This window comes from Coregonus clupeaformis, chromosome 35 (assembly GCF_020615455.1).
Source record: "Coregonus clupeaformis isolate EN_2021a chromosome 35, ASM2061545v1, whole genome shotgun sequence".
NCBI lineage: Eukaryota > Metazoa > Chordata > Actinopteri > Salmoniformes > Salmonidae > Coregonus > Coregonus clupeaformis.
Window position 1 is genome coordinate 38335438 of NC_059226.1, and position 22340 is coordinate 38357777.

Here is a 22340-nt window from a genome sequence, read left to right on the forward strand (position 1 = left end):
CAGTATGTTCCTACACCCTAACCCCTACACTTACTGCCTCATGGAACAGGTGACCCGAGATGTTTCACCCTAACCCCTACACTACTGCCTCATAGAACAGGTGGCACAGTGTCCCTACACCCCTAACCCCTACACTACTGCCTCATGGAGACAGGTGACCACAGTATGTTCCCTACACCCTAACCCCTACACTGCTGCCTCATAGAGACAGGTGACCACAGTAATGTTCCCTACACCCTAACCCCTACACTACTGCCTCATAGAACAGGGGACCACAGTATGTTCCCTACACCTAACCCTACACTACTGCCTCATAGAACAGAGTGACCACAGTGTGTTAACCCTACACCCTAACCCCTACACTGCTGCCTCATAGAAACAGAGTGACCACAGTAACTAACCCTACACCTAACCCTACACTACTGCCTCATAGACAGGGGACCACAGTAGTACCCTACACCTAACCCCTACACTGCTGCCTCATAGAACAGAGTGACCACAGTATGTACCTACACCTAACCCCTACACTACTGCCTCATGAACAGGTGACCACAGTGTTCCTACACCCTAACCCTACACTGCTGCCTCATAGGACAGGTGACCACAGGTGTTCCTACACCCGCCTAACCCCTGCACTGCTGCTCTCATGGAGACAGGTGACTACAGTGAACTAACCCTACACCCTAACCCTACACTACTGCCTCATAGAACATGGTGACCACAGTATGTTCCCTACACCTAACCCTACACTACTGCCTCATAGAGACAGGTGACCACAGTATGTTCCCTACACCTAACCCCTACACTACTGCCTCATAGAACAGGGACCACAGTATATTCCCTACACCCTAACCCCTACACTACTGCCTCATAGAACAGAGGGACCACAGTATGTCCCTACACCCTAACCCTACACTGCTGCCTCATAGAACAGAGTGACCACAGTATATTCCCTACACCTAACCCCTACACTACTGCCTCATAGAACAGAGTGACCACAGTATGTCCTACACCCTAACCCCCTACACTACTGCCTCATGGAACAGGTGACCACAGTATGTTCCCTACACCCTAACCCCTACACTACTGCCTCATAGAACAGGTGATCACAGTAGTATCCCACACCCTAACCCCTACACTACTGCCTCATAGAACAGAGTAACCACAGTAGTACCCTACACCCTAACCCCTACACTTCTGCCTCATAGGACAGGTGACTACAGTATGTTCTACACCCCTAACCCCTACACTACTGCCTCATAGAACAGGTGACCACGGTATGTTCCCTACACCCTAACCCCTACACTACTGCCTCATAGAACAGAGTGACCACAGTGACTAACCCTACACCTAACCCCTACACTACTGCCTCATAGAGACAGGTGACCACAGTATGTTCCCTACACCTAACCCCTACACTACTGCCTCATAGAGACAGGGGACTACAGTAACTAACCCTACACCCTAACCCTACACTACTGCCTCATAGAACAGAGTGACCACAGTATCTACCCTACACCCCCTAACCCCTACACTGCTGCCTCATGGACAGGTGACACAGTGTGTTCCCTGCACCCTAACCCCTACACTACTGCCTCATAGAACAGAGTGACCACAGTAACTAACCCTACACCCTAACCCCTACACTACTGCCTCATAGAACAGAGTGACTACAGTATGTTCCCTACACCCTAACCCCTACACTACTGCCTCATAGAACAGAGTGACCACAGTATGTGCCCTACACCCCTAACCCCTACACTACTGCCTCATAGAACAGAGTGACCACAGTAAGTAACCCTACACCCTAACCCCTACACTACTGCCTCACAGAGACAGAGTGACCACAGTATGTTCCCTACACCCTAACCCCTACACTGCTGCCTCATAGAACAGAGTGACCACAGTAACTAACCTACACCCTAACCCCTACACTACTGCTCATAGAACAGGTGATACAGTATGTTCCCTACACCCTAACCCTACACTACTGCCTCATAGAGACAGAGGGACCACAGTAATATCCCTACACCCTAACCCTACACTACTGCCTCATGGAGACAGGTGACCACAGTAATGTCCCTACACCCTAACCCCTACACTACTGCCTCATGAGAACAGAGTGACCACAGTATGTTCCTACACCCTAACCCCTACACTGCTGCCTCATAGAACAGGTGACCACAGTATGTTCCTACACCCTAACCCCTACACTGCCTCAAGAACAGGTGACCACAGTAATGTCCCTACACCCTAACCCCTACACTACTGCCTCATAGAACAGGTGACCACAGTATGTCCCTACACCCTAACCCCTACACTACTGCCTCATAGAACAGGTGACCACAGTATGTTCCCTACACCCCTAACCCCTACACTACTGCCTCATGGAACAGAGTGACCACAGTATGTCCCTACACCCTAACCCCTACTCTGCTGCCTCATGGAACAGGTGACCACAGTGTGTTCCCTACACCTAACCCTACACTGCTGCCTCTGGGACAGGTGACACAGTGTCCCTACACCTAACCCCTACACTGCTGCACTCATAGAGACAGGTGTCTACAGTAATAACCCTACACCTAACCCCTACACTGCTGCCTCATGGAACAGGTGACCACAGTATGTTAACCTACACCCTAACCCTACACTACTGCCTCATAGAACGGGGGTGACCACAGTGTGTTCCCTACACCCTAACCCCTACACTGCTGCATCTCATGGAACAGGTGACCACAGTATGGGCCCTACACCCTAACCCCTCACTGTCTGCCTCATGGAAAGGTGACCACAGTAAACCTCCCTAACCCTACACTCTGCCTCATGGAGACAGGTGACCACAGATGTCCCTACACCCTAACCCCTACACTGCTGCCTCATGGAGACAGGTGACCACATAGCTAACCCTGCACCCTAACCCCTACACTGCTGCCTCATGGGACAGGTGACCACAGTATCTACCCTGCACCTAACCCCTACACTGCTGCCTCATGAGACAGGTGACTACAGTGGTGTCCCTACACCCTAGCCCTACACTGCTGCCCTCATAGAACAAGTGACCACAGTGTGTTCCCTACACCCCTAACCCCTACACTGCTGCTCATAGAGACAGGTGACCACAGGTGTTCCCTGCACCTAACCCCTACACTGCTGCCTCATGGAGACAGGTGACTACAGTGTGTTCCCTGCACCCTAACCCCTACACTGCTGCCTCATGAGACAGGTGACCGCAGGTGTTCCTACACCCTAACCCTAACTGCTGCCTCATAGAACAGGTGACCACAGTGTGTTCCCTACACCCTAACCCCTACACTGCTGCCTCATGGAACAGGTGACCACAGTATGGCCCTGCACCTACCCTACACTGCTTCATGAGGTGACCACGGTATGTTCCTACACCCTAACCCCTACACTGCTGCCTCATGAGAACAGGTGACCACAGTAAGTAACCCTACACCCTAACCCCTACACTGCTGCCTCATAGAACAGAGTGACCACAGTGTGTCCCTACACCCCTAACCCCTACACTACTGCCTCATAGAACAGAGTGACCACAGTATGTTCCCTACACCCTAACCCCTACACTACTGCCTCATAGAACAGAGTGACCACAGTATGTTCCTACACCCTAACCCCTACACTGCTGCCTCATGGAGACAGGTGACCACAGTAAGTACCCTACACCTAACCCCTACACTGCTGCCTCATGGAGACAGGTGACCAAGTATATTCTAACCTAACCCCTAACTATGCCTCATAGAACAGGTGACCACAGTATGTTCCCTACACCTAACCCTACACTGCTGCCTCATGGAACAGGTGACCACAGTATGTCCCTACACCCTAACCCCTACACTGCTGCCTCATAGGACAGGTGACTACAGTAAGTAACCCTACACCCTAACCCCTACACTGCTGCCTCCATAGAACAGGTGACCACAGTATGTTTCCTACACCCTAAACCCTACACTGCTGCCTCATGGAACAGGGTGACCACAGTAACTAACCCTACACCCTAACCCCTACACTGCTGCCTCATAGAACAGGTGACCACAGTATGTTCCTGCACCCTAAAGCCCTACACTCTGCCTCATAGAACAGGTGACCACAGTAACTAACCCTACACCTACCTACACTGCTGCCTCATAAACAGGTGACCACGGTATGCTACCCTACACCCCTAACCCCTACACTGCTGCCTCATAGAGCAGGTGACCACAGTTAACCCTACCCTAACCCTACACTGCTGCTCATGGAACAGGTGACTACAGTATGTCCCTACACCCTAACCCCTACACTGCTGCCTCATAGAGAAGGTGACCACGGTTATGGCCCTACACCCTAACCCCTACCTGCTGCCTCATAGGGACAGGTGACCACGTATGTTCCCTGCACCCTAACCCTACACTACTGCCTCATGGAACAGGTGACCACAGTATGTACCCTACACCTAACCCCTACACTGCTGCCTCATGGAGACAGGTGACCACAGTATGTACCCTACACCCTAACCCCTACACCGCTGCCTCATAGAACAGGTGACCACAGTAACTAACCCTACACCCTAACCCCTACACTGCTGCCTCATGGAACAGGTGACCACAGTGTGTTCCCTACACCTAACCCTACACTACTGCCTCATGGAGACAGGTGAGTACAGTGTGTGCCCTACACCCTAACCCCTACATGCTGCCTCATGGAGACAGTGACACAGTGTGTTCCTACACCCTAACCCTACACTGCTGCCTCATGGAGAAGGTGATCACAGATGTCCCTACACCTAACCCCTACACTGCTGCCTCATAGAACAGGTGACCACAGTATGTTCCCTACACCCTAACCCCTACACTGCTGCCTCATAGAACAGGTGACACAGTATGTCCCTACACCCTAACCCTACACTGCTGCCTCATAGAGACAGGTGACCACGGTTGATTCCCACCCTAACCCCTACACTACTGCCTCATAGAGACAGGTGACCACAGTATGTTCCCTACACCCTAACCCCTCACTGCTGCCTCATGGAACAGAGTGACCACAGTATGTTCCCTACACCCCTAACCCCTACACTGCTGCCTCCATAGAGACAGGTGACCACAGTGTGTTCCCTACACCCTAACCCCTACACTGCTGCCTCATAGAGACAAGGTGACCACAGTGTGTAACCCTACACCCTAGCCCCTACACTGCTGCCTCATAGAGACAGGTGACCACAGTGTGTCCCTACACCCTAACCCCTACACTGCTGCCTCATAGAGACAGGTGATCACAGTGTGTTCCCTACACCTAACCCCCTACACTGCTGCCTCCATGGGGACAGGTGACCACAGGTGTTAACCCTACACCCCTAACCCCTACACTGCTGCCCTCATGGAACAGGTGACCACAGTATGTACCCTACACCCTAACCCCTACACTGCTGCCTCATGGAGACAGGTGATACAGTATGTTCCTACACCTAACCCCTACACTGCTGCTCATGAGACAGGTGACCACAGTATGTACCCTACACCTAACCCTGCACTGCTTGCCTCATGGAGAGAGGTGACCACAGGGCTAACCCTACACTAACCCCTACACTGCTGCCTCATGGAGACAGGTGACCACAGTGTGTTCCCTACACCTAAGCCCTACACTGCTGCCTCATGGGACAGGTGACCACAGTATGTGCCTACACCCTAACCCCTACACTGCTGCCTCATGAACAGGTGACCACGGTATGTTCCCTACACCCTAACCCCTACACTGCTGCCTCATGGAACAGGTGACCGTAACTAACCCTACACCTAAGCCCTACACTGCTGCTCATGGAGACAGGTGACTACAGATGTTTCCCTACACCTAACCCTGCACTGCTGCCTCATAAGGTGACCAGATTACCCACTCCCTGCACTGCTGCCTCATGGAGACAGGTGACACGTTGTCCCTACACCCTAACCCCTACACTGCTGCCTCATGGAGACAGGTGGCCACAGTATGTCACCCTACACCCCTAAGCCCTACACTGCTGCCTCATGGGACAGGTGACCACAGTGTGTCCCTACACCCTAACCCCTACACTGCTGCTCATGAGACAGGTGATACGCTACCCTACACCCTAACCCCTACACTGCTGCCTCATGGCAGGTGGCCACAGTGATGTCCCTGCACCCTAACCCCTACACTGCTGCCTCATAGAGACAGGTGCCACAGTATGTTCCTACACCCTAACCCTACACTGCTGCCTCATAGAACAGGTGATACGGTATGTACCCTACACCTAACCCCTACACTGCTGCCTCATGGAGACAGAGTGACCACAGTATGTATACCTACACCCTAACCCCTACACTGCTGCCTCATAGAGACAGGTGACCACGGTATGCTAACCCTACACCTAACCCCTACACTGCTGCCTCATAGAGACAGGTGACCACAGTATGTTGCCTACACCCTAACCCCTGCACTGCTGCCTCATGGAACAGGTGACCACAGTAATAACCCTACACCCTAACCCCTACACTGCTGCCTCATAGAACGGTGACCACAGTATGTTCCCTACACCCTAACCCCTACACTGCTGCCTCATGGAACAGGTGACCACAGTGTGTACCCTAACCTAACCCCTACACTGCTGCCTCATGGAACAGGTGACCACAGTATGTTCCCTACACCCTAACCCTACACTACTGCCTCATGGGAACAGGGTGACCACAGTAGCTAACCCTCACACCCTAACCCCTGCACTGCTGCCTCATAGAGACAGGTGACCACAGTGTGTACCCTACACCCTAACCTGCACTGCTGCCTCATGAACAGGTGATACAGTATGTAACCCTAACCCTAACCCCTACACTGCTGCCTCATAGAGACAGGTGACCACAGTTGTTACCCTACACCTAACCCTACACTGCTGCCTCATGGACAGGTGACTACAGTAATATCCCTACACCCCTAACCCTACACTGCTGCCTCATAGAGACAGGTGACCACAGTATGACCCTACACCTAACCCTACACTGCTGCCTCCATGGAGACAGGTGACACGGTGTTCCCTACACCTAACCCCTACACTGCTGCCTCATGGAGACAGGTGACTACAGTGGCTAACCCTACACCCTAACCCCTACACTGCTGCCTCATGAGACAGGTGACCACAGTATGTTCCCTACACCCCTAACCCCTACACTGCTGCTCATGAACAGTGACTACGTAGTTCCCTACACCCTAACCCCTACACTGCTGCTCATGAACAGGTACTACAGTATGTATCCCTACACCCTAACCCCTACACTGCTGCCTCATGAACAGGTGACCACAGTGACAACCCTACACCCTAGCCCCTACACTGCTGCCTCATGGAGACAGGTGACCACAGTAAGCTAACCCTACACCCTAACCCCTACACTGCTGCCTCATAGAACAGGTGACCACAGTAATAACCCTACACCCCTAACCCCTACACTGCTGCCTCATAGAAACAGGTGACCACAGTATGTTCCCTAACCCTAACCCCTACACTGCTGCCTCATGGAGACAGGTGACCACAGTAATAACCCTACACCCCTAACCCCTACACTGCTGCCTCATGGAGACAGGTGACCACAGTAATGTCCCTACACCCTAACCCCTACACTGCTGCCTCATGGAGAAGGTGACTACAGTGTGTACCCTACACCTAACCCCTACACTGCTGCCTCATGGAACAGGTGATACAGAGTAACCCTACACCCTAACCCTACACTCTGCCTCATGGGACAGGTGACCACAGATGTACCCTACACCCTAACCCCTACACTGCTGCCTCATAGAGACAGGTGACCACAGTAATAACCCTACACCCTAACCCCTACACTGCTGCCTCATAGAGACAGGTGACCACAGTGACTAGCCCTACACCCTAACCCCTACACTGCTGCCTCATGGAACAGGTGACCACATGTGATACCCTACACCCTAACCCCTTCTCTGCTGCCTCATAGAACAGGTGACCACAGTAGGTAACCCTACACCTAACCCCTACACTGCTGCCTCATGGAACAGGTGACCACAGTGTGTACCCTACACCCCTAACCCTACACTGCCTCATGGAACAGGTGGCTACAGTGTGTTCCCTACACCCTAACCCCTACACTGCTGCCTCATAGAGACAGGTGATCACAGTGTAACCCTACACCCTAACCCCTACACTGCTGCCTCATGAGAACAGGTGACTACAGTGTGTTCCCTACACCCTAACCCCTACACTTCTGCCTCATGGAGACAGGTGACACAGTGGCTATCCCTACACCCTAGCCCCTACACTGCTGCCTCATGAACAGGTGACCACGGTTGTAACCCTACACCTAACCCCTACACTGCTGCCACTCATAGAGACAGGTGACCACAGTAGTGTCCCTACACCCTAACCCCTACACTGCTGTCCTCATGGAGACAGGTGACCCCGGTGCTTCGTCCCTGCGCCTAAGCCCTACACTGCTGCCTCAGGAACGGGTGATACGAACTAACCCTACACCCTAACCCCTACACTGCTGCCTCCATGGAGACAGGTGACTACGTGACGTAACCCTGCACCTAACCCCTACACTTGCCTCATGAGACAGGTGACCACAGTGTTTGCCCTACACCCTAGCCCCTACACTGCTGCCTCATGGGACAGGTGACCACAGTGTGTTCACCTAACCCTACACTGCTGCCTCATGGAGACAGGTGACCACAGTGACTAACCCTACACCCCTAACCCCTACACTGCTGCCTCATGGAACAGGTGACCACAGTATGTTCCCTACACCCTAGGCCCTACACTGCTGCCTCATGGAACAGGTGCTACAGTGGGTGGCCCTACACCCTAACCCCTGCACTGCTCCCATGGAACAGGTGACCACGGTGTGTTCCCTACACCTAACCCCTGCACTGCTGCCTCATAGAAAGGTGACCACAGTAATAACCCTACACCCTAACCCCTGCACTGCTGCCTCATAGAGACAGGTGACCACAGTATGTACCCTACACCCTAGCCCCTACTCTGCTGCCTCATGAGACAGGTGACCACAGAACTAACCCTACACCCTAACCCCTACACTGCTGCCTCATGAGACAGGTGACCAAGTATGTATCCCTACACCCTAGCCCTACACTGCTGCCTCATGGAACAGGTGACCACAGTAAGTAACCCTACACCTAACCCCTACACTGCTGCCTCATAGAGACAGGTGACCACAGTATGTTCCCACACCCTAAGCCCTACACTGCTGCCTCATGAACAGGTGACCACAGTATGTACCCTACACCTAACCCCTACACTACTGCTCATGGGACAGGTGACCGCAGTAGTAACCCTGCACCCTAACCCCTACACTGCTGCCTCATAGAGACAGGTGACCACAGTGTGCCCTACACCCTAACCCCTCACTGCTGCCTCATGGAGACAGGTGACCGCAGTATGATAACCCTACACCCTAACCCCTGCACTGCTGCCTCATGGAAACAGGTGATCACAGTAACTAACCCTACACCCTAACCCTACACTGCTGCCTCATGGAGACAGGTGACTACGGTATGTTCCCTACACCCTAACCCCTACACTGCTGCCTCATAGAACAGGTGACCACAGTAGGTGTCCCTACACCTAACCCTACACTACTGCCTCATAGAACAGGTGACCACAGTATATTCCCTGCACCTAACCCCTACACTGCTGCCTCATGGAGACAGGTGACCACAGATGTACCCTACACCCTAACCCCTACACTGCTGCCTCATGGAACAGGTGACCACAGTATGTAACCCTACACCCTAACCCTACACTACTGCCTCATGAACAGGTGACCACAGTGGATAACCTACACCCTAACCCTACACTACTGCCTCTGGAACAGGTGACCACAGTATGTTACCCTACACCCTAACCCCTACACTGCTGCCTCATAGAGACAGAGTGACCACAGTATGTAGCCCTACACCCTAACCCCTACACTGCTGCCTCATGGAACAGGTGACCACAGTAATATCCCTACACCCTAAGCCCTACACTGCTGCCTCATGGAACAGGTGACCACAGTATGTTCCCTACACCCTAACCCCTACACTGCTGCCTCCATGGAACAGGTGACCGCAGTGTGTACCCTACACCCTAACCCCTACACTGCTGCCTCATGGAGACAGGTGACTACAGTATGTTCCCTACACCCTAACCCCTACACTGCTGCCTCATAGAGACAGGTGACCACAGTAACTAACCCTACACCCCTAACCTAACTGCTGCCTCATGAGACAGGTGACCACAGTGTGTTCCCTACACACCTAACCCCCTACACTGCTGCCTCATAGAACAGGTGACCACAGTATGTTCCCTACACCCTAACCCCTACACTGCTGCCTCATGGGAACAGGTGACACAGTAACTAACCTACACTAACCCCTACACTGCTGCCTCATGGAAACAGGTGACACAGTATATTCCCTACACCCTAACCCCTACACTGCTGCCTCCCTGAGACAGGTGACCACAGTATGTTCCCTACACCCCTAACCCCTACACTGCTGCCTCATAGAGACAGGTGACCACAGTGTGTTCCCTACACCTAACCCTACACTGCTGCCCATGGAGACAGGTGACTACAGTATGTTGCCCTACACCCTAAACCCCTGCACTGCTGCCTCATGAGGCGGTGAGTACGGTGTGTTCCCTACACCTAACCCTACACTGCGCCTCTGGGACGGTGATACAGGTGTCCCTACACCCTACCCTACACTGCCTCTCATAGGACGGTGACCTAGTATTTTCCCTACACCCTCTAACCCCTGCACTGCTGCCTCTAGGGACAGAGGTGACATATAGTGCTATAACCTACCATTGAGTGACTACTGCCTCATAGAAACAGGTGACCACAGTAACTACCCTACACCTAACCCCTACACTACTGCCTCATGGAGACAGGGTGGCCACAGTATGTTCCCTACACCCTAACCCCTACACTGCTGCCTCATGGAGACAGTGATACAGTAGTAACCCTACACCCTAACCCTACACTACTGCCTCATAGAACAGGTGACACAGTGTGTTCCCTACACCCCTAACCCCTACACTGCTTGCCTCATGGAACAGAGTGACCACAGTAAATAACCCTACACCCTAAGCCCTACACTGCTGCCTCCATAGACACAGAGTGACCACAGTAGTTAACCCTACACCCTAACCCCTACACTACGCCATAAACGGTGACCACAGTAACGAACCCTACACCCTAACCCCTACACTGCTGCCTCATAGAGACAGGTGACCACAGTATGTTCCCTACACCCCTAATCCCTACACTGCTGCCTCATAGAACAGAGTGACCACAGTATGTTCCCTACACCCTAACCCTACACTGCTGCCTCATAGGGACAGGTGACCACGGTATAACCCTACACCCTAACCCTACACTGCTGCTCTGAACAGTGACCAAGTATTTCCCTACACCCCTAACCCCTACACTGCTGCCACTCATAGAACAGGTGACCACAGTATGTAACCCTACACCCTAACCCCTACACTGCTGCCTCATAGAGACAGGTGACCACGGTATGTTCCTACACCCTAACCCCTACACTGCTGCCTCATAGAACAGGTGACCACAGTAACTAACCCTACACCCTAACCCCTACACTGCTGCCTCATAGGACAGGTGACCACAGTATAACCTACACCCTAACCCCTGACTGCTGCCTCATAGAACAGGTGACACAGTAACTAACCCTACACCTAACCCCTACACTGCTGCTCATAGAACAGGTGACCACAGTAATAACCCTACACCTAACCCCTACACTACTGCCTCATAGAGACAGGTGATACAGTAGTAACCCTACACCCCTAACCCCTACACTACTGCCTCATAAACAGGTGATACGGTATGTTCCCTACACCCTAACCCCTACACTACTGCCTCATAGAACAGAGTGATCACAGTAATAACCCTACACCCCTAACCCCTACACTGCTGCCTCATGAGAACAGGTGACTACAGTAATAACCCTACACCCTAACCCCTACACTACTGCCTCATAGAACAGGGTGACCACAGTATGTTCCCTACACCCTAACCCCTACACTGCTGCCTCATGGAACAGGTGACCACAGTATGTCCCTACACCCTAACCCTACACTGCTGCCTCATGGAACAGGTGACCACAGTAATAACCCTACACCTAACCCTACACTGCTGCCTCATGGAACAGGTGACACAGTATGTTCCCTACACCCTAACCCCTACACTGCTGCCTCATAGAGACAGGTGACCACAGTAAGTAACCCTACACCCCTAACCCCTACACTGCTGCCTCATGGAACAGGTGACCACAGGTGTTCCCTACACCCTAACCCCTACACTGCTGCCATGGAACAGGTGACCACAGTAACTAACCCTACACCCTAACCCCTACACTGCTGCCTCATGGGACAGGTGACCACAGTAATAACCCTAACCCCTAGCCCCTACACTGCTGCCTCATGGAGACAGGTGACCACAGTGGCTATCCCTACACCCTAGCCCCTACACTACTGCCTCATAGGGACAGGTGACCACAGTGACTAACCCTACACCCTAACCCTACACTATGCCTCATGGAACAGGTGATCACAGTAATAACCCTACACCCCTAACCCTACACTGCTGCCTCATGGAGACAGGTGACCACAGTATGTTCCCTACACCCTAACCCTACACTGCTGCCTCATAGAACAGGTGACTACAGTGGCTAACCCTACACCTAACCCCTACTGCTGCCTCATGGGAACAGGTGACTACAGTAAGTAACCCTACACCCTAACCCCTACACTACTGCCTCATGGAGACAGAGGGACCACGGTGTGTTCCCCTACACCCTAACCCCTACACTGCTGCCTCTTGGACAGGTGACCACAGTATGTTCTAACCTAACCCTACACTGCTGCCTCATGAGAACAGGTGACCACAGTATGTTCCCTACACCCTAACCCCTACACTGCTGCACTCATAGAACAGGTGACCACAGTATGTTCCTACACCCTAACCCCTACACTGCTGCCTCATAGAACAGAGTGACCACAGTAACTAACCCTACACCCTAACCCCTACACTGCTGCCTCATGAACAGATTGAACCCTAACCCATTGACCTGAAATAACTAACCTAACCATGGATGAATAACTAACTCCTAACCCATGGACCTGAAATAACTAACCTAACCCATGGACCTGAAATAACTAACTCTAACACATGGACCTGAAATAACTAACCTTCCTAACCATGGACCTGAAATAACTAACCTAACACATGGACCTGAAATAACTAACCCTAACCCATTGGAGCTTGAAATAACTAACCCTAACCCATGGAGCTGAAATAACTAACCTAACCCATGGACCTGAAATAACTAACCTAACCCATGGACCTGATAACACCAAACATGGACCTAAATAACTAACCTAACCCATGGACCTGAAATAACTAACCCTAACATGGACCTGAAATAACTAACCCTAACCCATGGACCTGAAATAACTAACCCCAACCCATGGACCTGAAATAATAACCTAACCCATGGACCTGAAATAACTAACCTAACCCATGGACCTGAAATAACTAACCCTAACCCATGGACCTGAAATAACTAACTAACCCATGGACCTGAAATAACTAGCCTAACCCATGGACCTGAAATAACTAACCCTAACCCATGGACCCAAAATAACTAACCCTAACCCATGGACCTGAAATAACTCAACCCTAACCCATGGACCTGAATAACTAACCCTAACCCATGGACCTGAAATAACTAACCTAACCCATGGACCTGAAATAACTAACCTAACCCATGGACCTGAAATAACTAACCCTAACCCATGGACCTGAAATAACTAACCTAACCCATGGACCTGAAATAACTAACCCTAACCCATGGACCTGAAATAACTAACCTAACCCATGGACCTGAAATAACTAACTCTATCCCATGGACCTGAAATAACTAACCCTAACCCATGGACCTGAAATAACTAACCCCAACACATGGACCTGAAATAACTAACCCTAACCCATGGAGCTGAAATAACTAACCTAACCCATGGACCTGAAATAACTAACCTAACCCGTGGACCTGAAATAACTAACTCTAACATGGACCTGAAATAACTAACCCTAACCCATGACCTGATAACTCCTAACACATGGACCTGAAATAACTAACCCTAACCCTTGGACCTGAAATAACTAACCCTAACCCATGGACCCAAAATAACTAACCCTAACCCATGGACCATGAAATAACTAACCCTAACCCATGGACCTGAAATAACTAACCCCTAACCCCATGGACCTGAAATAACTAACCTAACCCATGGACCTGAAATAACTAACTTCTACCCATGGACCTGAAATAACTAACCCTAACCCATGGACCTGAAATAACTAACCCTAACCCATGGACCTAAATAATAACCTAACCCATGGACCTGAAATAACTAACCCTAACCCATGGACCTCAAATAACTAACCTAACCCATGGACCTGAAATACTAACCTAACCCATGGACCTGAAATAACTAACCCTAACCCATGGACCTGAAATAACTAACCCTAACCCATGGACCTGAAATAACTAACCCTAACCCATGGACCTGAAATAACTAACCCTAACCCATGGACCTGAAATAACTAACCTAACCCATGGATGAAATAACTAACTAACCCATGGACCTGAAATAACTAACCCTAACCCATGGACCTGAAATAACTAACCTAACCCATGGACCTGAATAACTAACCCTAACCCATGGACCTGAAATAACTAACCCTAACCCATGGACCTGAAATAACTAACCCCTAACCCATGGACCTGAAATAACTAACCCTAACCCATGGACCTGAAATACTTAACCTAACCCATGGAGCTGAAATAACTAACCTAACCCATGGACCTGAAATAACTAACCTAACCCATGGACCGAAATAACTAACTAACCCATGGACCTGAAATACTAACTAACCCATGGACCTAAATAACTAACCCTAACCCATGGACCTGAAATAATAACCTAACCCATGGACCTGAAATAATAACCCTTTCCCACGGACCTGAAATAACTCCTATCCCCTGGACCTGAAATAACTAACCTAACCCCCTGGACCTGAAATAACTACCCTAACCCATGGACCTGAAATAACTAACCTAACCCATGGACCTGAAATAACTAACCCTAACCCATGACCTGAAATACTAACCTAACATGGACCTGAAATAAGCTAACCCTAACCCATGGACCTGAAATAACTAACCTAACCCATGGACTGAAATAACTAACCCTAACCCATGGACCTGAAATAACTAACCCTAACCCATGGACCTGAAATAACTAACCTAACCCATGGACCTGAAATAACTAACCTAACCCATGGACCTGAAATAACTAACCCTAACCCAGACCTGAAATAACTAACCTAACCCATGGACCTGAAATAACTAACCCTAACCCATGGACCTGAATAACTAACCTAACCCATGGACCTGAAATAACTTAACCCTAACCCTTGGACCTGAAATAACTAACCTAACCCATGGACCCGAAATAACAACCCCATGACGAAATACTCCCTAACCCATGGACCTGAAATAACTAACCTAACCCATGGACCTGAAATAACTAACCTAACCCATGGACCTGAAATAACTAACCTAACCCATGGACCTGAAATAACTAACCTAACCCATGGACCTGAAATAATAACCTAACCCATGGACCTGAAATAACTAACCCTAACCCATGGACCTGAAATAACTACCTAACCCATGGACCTGAAATAACTAACCTAACCATGGACCTGAAATAACTAACCCTCATGGACCAAATAACCTAACCCATGACCTGAAATAACTAACCCTAACCATGGACCTGAAATAACTTAACCTAACCCATGGACCTAATAACTAACCCTAACCCATGGACCTAAATTAACCTAACCCATGGACCTGAAATAACTAACCCTAACCCATGGACCTGAAATAACTAACCCTAACCCATGGACCTGAAATAGCTAACCTAACCCATGGACCTGAAATAACTAACCTAACCCCATGGACCTGAAATAACTAACCCTAACCCATGGACCTGAAATAACTAACCTAACCCATGGACCTGAAAATAACTAACCCTACATGGACCTGAAATAACTAACCCTAACCATGACCTGAAATAACTAACCTAACCCATGGACCTGAAATAACTAACCCTAACCCATGGACCTGAAATAACTAACCTAACCCATGGACCTGAAATAACTAACCCTAACCCATGGACCTGAAATAACTAACCTAACCATGGACCTGAAATAACTAACCCTAACCCATGGACCTGAAATAACTAACCCTAACCCATGGACCTGAAATAACTAACCTAACCCATGGACCTGAAATAACTAACCTAACCCATGGACCTGAAATAACTAACCTAACCCATGGACCTGAAATAACTAACCTAACCCATGACTGAAATAACTAACCCTAACCCATGGACCTGAAATAACTAACCCTAACCCATGGACCTGAAATAACTAACCCTAACCCATGGACCTGAAATAACTAACCTAACCCATGGACCTGAAATAACTAACCTAACCCATGGACCTGAAATAACTAACCCTAACCCATGGACCTGAAATAACTAACCTAACCCATGGACCTGAAATAACTAACCCTAACCCATGGACCTGAAATAACTAACCCTAACCCATGGACCTGAAATAACTAACCCTAACCCATGACCTGAAATAACTAACTAACCCATGGACCTGAAATAACTAACCTAACCCATGGACCCAAATAACTAACCCTAACCCATGACTGAAATAATAACCCCTAACCCATGGACCTGAAATAACTAACCCTAACCCATGGACCTGAAATAACTAACCTAACCCATGGACCTGAAATAACTAACCCTAACCCATGGACCTGAAATAACTAACCCTAACCCATGACTGACATAACTAACCTAACCCATGGACCTGACATAACTAACCCTAACCCATGGACCTGAATAACTAACCCTAACCCATGGACCTGAATAACTAACCTAACCCATGGACCTGAAATAACTAACCCTAACCCATGGACCTGAAATAACTAACCTAACCCATGGACCTGAATAACTAACCCTAACCCATGGACCTGAAATAACTAACCCTAACCCATGGACCTGAAATAACTAACCTAACCCATGGACCTAAAATAATAACCCTAACCCATGGACCTGAAATAACTAACCTAACCCATGGACCTGAAATAACTAACCTAACCCATGGACCTGAAATAACTAACCTAACCCATGGACCTGAAATAACTAACCCTAACCCATGGACCTGAAATAACTAACCTAACCCATGGACCTGAAATAACTAACCCTAACCCATGGACCTGAAATAACTAACCCTAACCCATGGACCTGAAATAACTAACCCTAACCCATGGACCTGAAATAACTAACCCTAACCCATGGACCTGAAATAACTAACCCTCTAACCCATGGACCTGAAATAACTAACCCTAACCCATGGACCTGAAATAACTAACCTAACCCATGGACCTGAAATAACTAACCTAACCCATGGACCTGAAATAACTAACCTACCCATGGACCTGAAATAACTAACCCTAACCCATGGACCTGAAATAACTAACTCTAACACATGGACCTGAAATAACTAACTAACCCATGGACCTGAAATAACTAACCTAACACATGGACCTGAAATAACTAACCTAACCCTTGGAGCTGAAATAACTAACCCTAACCCATGGACCTGAAATAACTAACCCTAACCCATGGACCTGAAATAACTAACCCCTAACCCATGGACCTTAAATAACTAACCCTAACCCATGGACCTGAAATAACTAACCCTAACCCATGGACCTGAAATAACTAACCCTAACCCATGGACCTGAAATAACTAACCCTAACCCATGGACCTGAAATAACTAACCCTAACCCATGGACCTGAAATAACTAACCCTAACCCATGGAGCTGAAATAACTGCACTATTATTGGCCCGCAGATTGACTTTGACAAAATGATTTTAGTTCCAAATCGCTCCCCAGAATGTTTAGCCTCCCTCTGTTGAATGTGTAAATGCCAAAGTGTCCCTGTGTGTCGTAACGGCTGTTTCCTTCTGTCTCAGAGGTGCTGAAAAGGACCGACACGGATCTACAGAAAGCAGTGAGCCACCGACTATCACCCACAATCACACACACACCATACAGTTAGCAGTACTGCTGAAATAACCCTGTCCTCTGTGTAGTACTGCTGAAGTAACCCTGTCCTCTGTGTTATATCCAGTTTGTTTGCTGCTGAATAACCCTGTCCTCTGTGTTATATCCAGTTTGTTCTACTGCTGAAATAACCCTGTCCTCTGTGTTATATCCAGTTTGTTCTACTGCTGAAGTAACCCCGTCCTCTGTGGTATATCCAGTTTGTTCTACTGCTGAAGTAACCCTGTCCTCTGTGTTATATCCAGTTTGTTCTACTGCTGAAGTAACCCTGTCCTCTGTGTTATATCCAGTTTGTTCTACTGCTGAAGTAACCCTGTCCTCTGTGTGTCAGTGCCTGGTGGAGGCCCTGTGTATCCTGGACAGGGTGTGTGTGGAGGATGCAGGGTTTGTGTATCGCTCGTTCCCCTGTGTTAAGTCACTGTTCGGCCGTCTGAGCTCTGACCTGTCCTACAGCAGAGTACTCCTGCCCATCGCTCAGTTCTACCTTAACCACGGTGAGGAGGGGGGTGTACTTACTGGGTGGGTGGGTGTACTTACTGGGTGGGTGGGTGTACTTACTGGGTGGGTGGGTGTGTGTACTTACTGGGTGGGTGGGTGTACTTACTGTGTGTGTGTGTGTGTGTGTGTGTGTGTGTGTGTGTGTGTGTGGGTGTACTTACTGTGTGTGTGGGTGTACTTACTGGGTGGGTGGGTGTACTTACTGGGTGGGTGGGTGTGTACTTACTGGGTGGGTGGGTGTGTACTTACTGGGTGGGTGGGTGTACTTACTGTGTGTGTGTGTGTGTGTGTGTGTACTTACTGTGTGTGTGTGTGTACTTACTGTGTGTGTGTGTACTTACTGTATGTGTGTGTGTGTGTGTGTGTACTTACTGTGTGTGTGTGTGTGTGTGTGTGTGTGTGTGTGTGTGTGTGTGTGTACTTACTGTGTGTGTACTTACTGTGTGTGTGTGTGTGTGTGTGTGTGTATTACTGTGTGTGTGTACTTACTGTGTGTGTACGTACTGTGTGTGTGTGTGTGTGTGTGTGTGTGTGTACTTACTGTGTGTGTGTGTGTGTACTTACTGTGTGTGTACTTACTGTGTGTGTGTGTGTGTACTTACTGTGTGTGTACTTACTGTGTGTGTGTGTGTGTGTACTTACTGTGTGTGTGTGTGTGTGTGTGTGTGTGTGTGTACTTACTGTGTGTGTGTGTGTGTACTTACTGTGTGTGTGTGTGTGTACTTACTGTGTGTGTGTGTGTGTGTACTTACTGTGGGTGTGTACTTACTGTGTGTGTGTGTGTGTGTACTTACTGTGTGTGTGTGTGTGTGTGTGTGTACTTACTGTGGGTGTGTGTGTACTTACTGTGTGGGTGTGTGTACTTAATGTGTGTGTGTGTGTACTTACTGTGTGTGTGTACTTACTGTGTGTGTGTACTTACTGTGTGTGTGTACTTTTTGTGTGTGTGTGTGTGTGTGTGTGTGTGTGTGTGTGTGTGTGTGTGTGTGTGTGTGTGTGTGTGTGTGTGTGTGTGGAGACGGCAGCGGTGGCCAGTGAGTGTGTGTGGAGGTGTGTGTTTGGTCTTCTCCCAGCAGAGTGTTTCAACGACCCCTATCTGGCCCACGAGACGCTGTCCTTCATCAGAGCCAATCAGCTGCAGCTTCACACCTCCATACCACTGTACACCCACTACTTCCCTAACCTGCTCAAGGTAACACACAGCCCAGTATAACACTCTGGACCCACTACTTCCCTAACCTGCTCAAGGTAACACAGCCCAGTATAACACTCTGGACCCACTACTTCCCTAACCTGCTCAAGGTAACGCACAGCCCAGTATAACACTCTGGACCCACTACTTCCCTAACCTGCTCAAGGTAACTACAGCCCAGGATAACACTCTGGACCCACTACTTCCCCTAACCTGCTCAAGGTAACGCACAGCCCAGGATAACACTCTGGACCCACTACTTCCCTAACCTGCTCAAGGTAACACAGCCCAGTATAACACTCTGGACCCACTACTTCCCTAACCTGCTCAAGGTAACGCACAGCCCAGGATAACACTCTGGACCCACTACTTCCCTAACCTGCTCAAGGTAACACACAGCCCAGTATAACACTCTGGACCCACTACTTCCCTAACCTGCTCAAGGTAACGCACAGCCCAGGATAACACTCTGGACCCACTACTTCCCTAACCTGCTCAAGGTAACGCACAGCCCAGTATAACACTCTGGACCCACTACTTCCCTAACCTGCTCAAGGTAACACACAGCCCAGTATAACACTCTGGACCCACTACTTCCCTAACCTGCTCAAGGTAACGCACAGCCCAGGATAACACTCTGGACCCACTACTTCCCTAACCTGCTCAAGGTAACGCACAGCCCAGGATAACACTCTGGACCCACTACTTCCCTAACCTGCTCAAGGTAACGCACAGCCCAGTATAACACTCTGGACCCACTACTTCCCTAACCTGCTCAAGGTAACGCACAGCCCAGTATAACACTCTGGACCCACTACTTCCCCTAACCTGCTCAAGGTAACGCACAGCCCAGTATAACACTCTGGACCCACTACTTCTCTAACCTGCTCAAGGTAACGCACAGCCCAGTATAACACTCTGGACCCACTACTTCCCCTAACCTGCTCAAGGTAACGCACAGCCCAGTATAACACTCTGGACCCACTACTTCCCTAACCTGCTCAAGGTAACACACAGCCCAGTATAACACTCTGGACCCACTACTTCCCTAACCTGCTCAAGGTAACGTACAGCCCAGTATAACACTCTGGACCCACTACTTCCCTAACCTGCTCAAGGTAACGCGGGACAGCCCAGTATAACACTCTGGACCCACTACTTCCCTAACCTGCTCAAGGTAACGCACAGCCCAGTATAACACTCTGGACCCACTACTTCCCTAACCTGCTCAAGGTAACGCACAGCCCAGTATAACACTCTGGACCCACTACTTCCCTAACCTGCTCAAGGTAACACACAGCCCAGTATAACACTCTGGACCCACTACTTCCCTAACCTGCTCAAGGTAACACACAGCCCAGTATAAAACACTCTGGACCCACTACTTCCCTAACCTGCTCAAGGTAACACACAGCCCAGTATAACACTCTGGACCCACTACTTCCCTAACCTGCTCAAGGTAACACACAGCCCAGTATAACACTCTGGACCCACTACTTCCCTAACCTGCTCAAGGTAACGCACAGCCCAGTATAACACTCTGGACCCACTACTTCCCTAACCTGCTCTGGTGGCTGACTAAATACTTTTTTCCCCCACGGTATCTGACTATATGTATGTGTTGTAGTTCCTAGCGTGGGTCAGTCCTAGCCTGGTATCTGACTATATGTATGTGTTGTAGTTCCTAGTGTGGGTCAGTCCTAGCCTGGTATCTGACTATATGTATGTTGTAGTTCCTAGTGTGGGACATTCCTAGCCTGGTATCTGACTATATGTATGTGTTGTAGTTCCTAGCGTGGGACAGTCCTAGCCTGGTATCTGACTATATGTATGTGTTGTAGTTCCTAGCGTGGGACATTCCTAGCCTGGTATCTGACTATATGTATGTGTTGTAGTTCCTAGCGTGGGTCAGTCCTAGCCTGGTATCTGACTATATGTATGTGTTGTAGTTCCTAGCGTGGGACAGTCCTAGCCTGGTATCTGACTATATGTATGTGTTGTAGTTCCTAGCGTGGAACAGTCCTAGCCTGGTATCTGACTATATGTATGTGTTGTAGTTCCTAGCGTGGGACAGTCCTAGCCTGGTATCTGACTATATGTATGTGTTGTAGTTCCTAGTGTGGGACAGTCCTAGCCTGGTATCTGACTATATGTATGTGTTGTAGTTCCTAGCGTGGGACAGTCCTAGCCTGGTATCTGACTATATGTATGTGTTGTAGTTCCTAGCGTGGGACAGTCCTAGCCTGGTATCTGACTATATGAATGTGTTGTAGTTCCTAGTGTGGGACAGTCCTAGCCTGGTATCTGACTATATGTATGTGTTGTAGTTCCTAGCGTGGAACAGTCCTAGCCTGGTATCTGACTATATGTATGTGTTGTAGT

The 22340-nt window shown here is 49.5% G+C and overlaps 1 protein-coding gene across 1 annotated transcript in view; it reads left to right on the forward strand.

Annotated features, from left to right (window-relative positions):
• LOC121559395 (AP-5 complex subunit zeta-1) overlaps positions 1 to 22340 on the forward strand; it is an 82836-nt gene that overhangs the window by 40976 nt on the left and 19520 nt on the right. Inside the window, 3 exon segments of the mRNA XM_045211076.1 lie at positions 18178 to 18215; positions 18600 to 18774; positions 19792 to 19958. Coding sequence (XP_045067011.1) covers positions 18178 to 18215; positions 18600 to 18774; positions 19792 to 19958 — 380 coding nt within the window.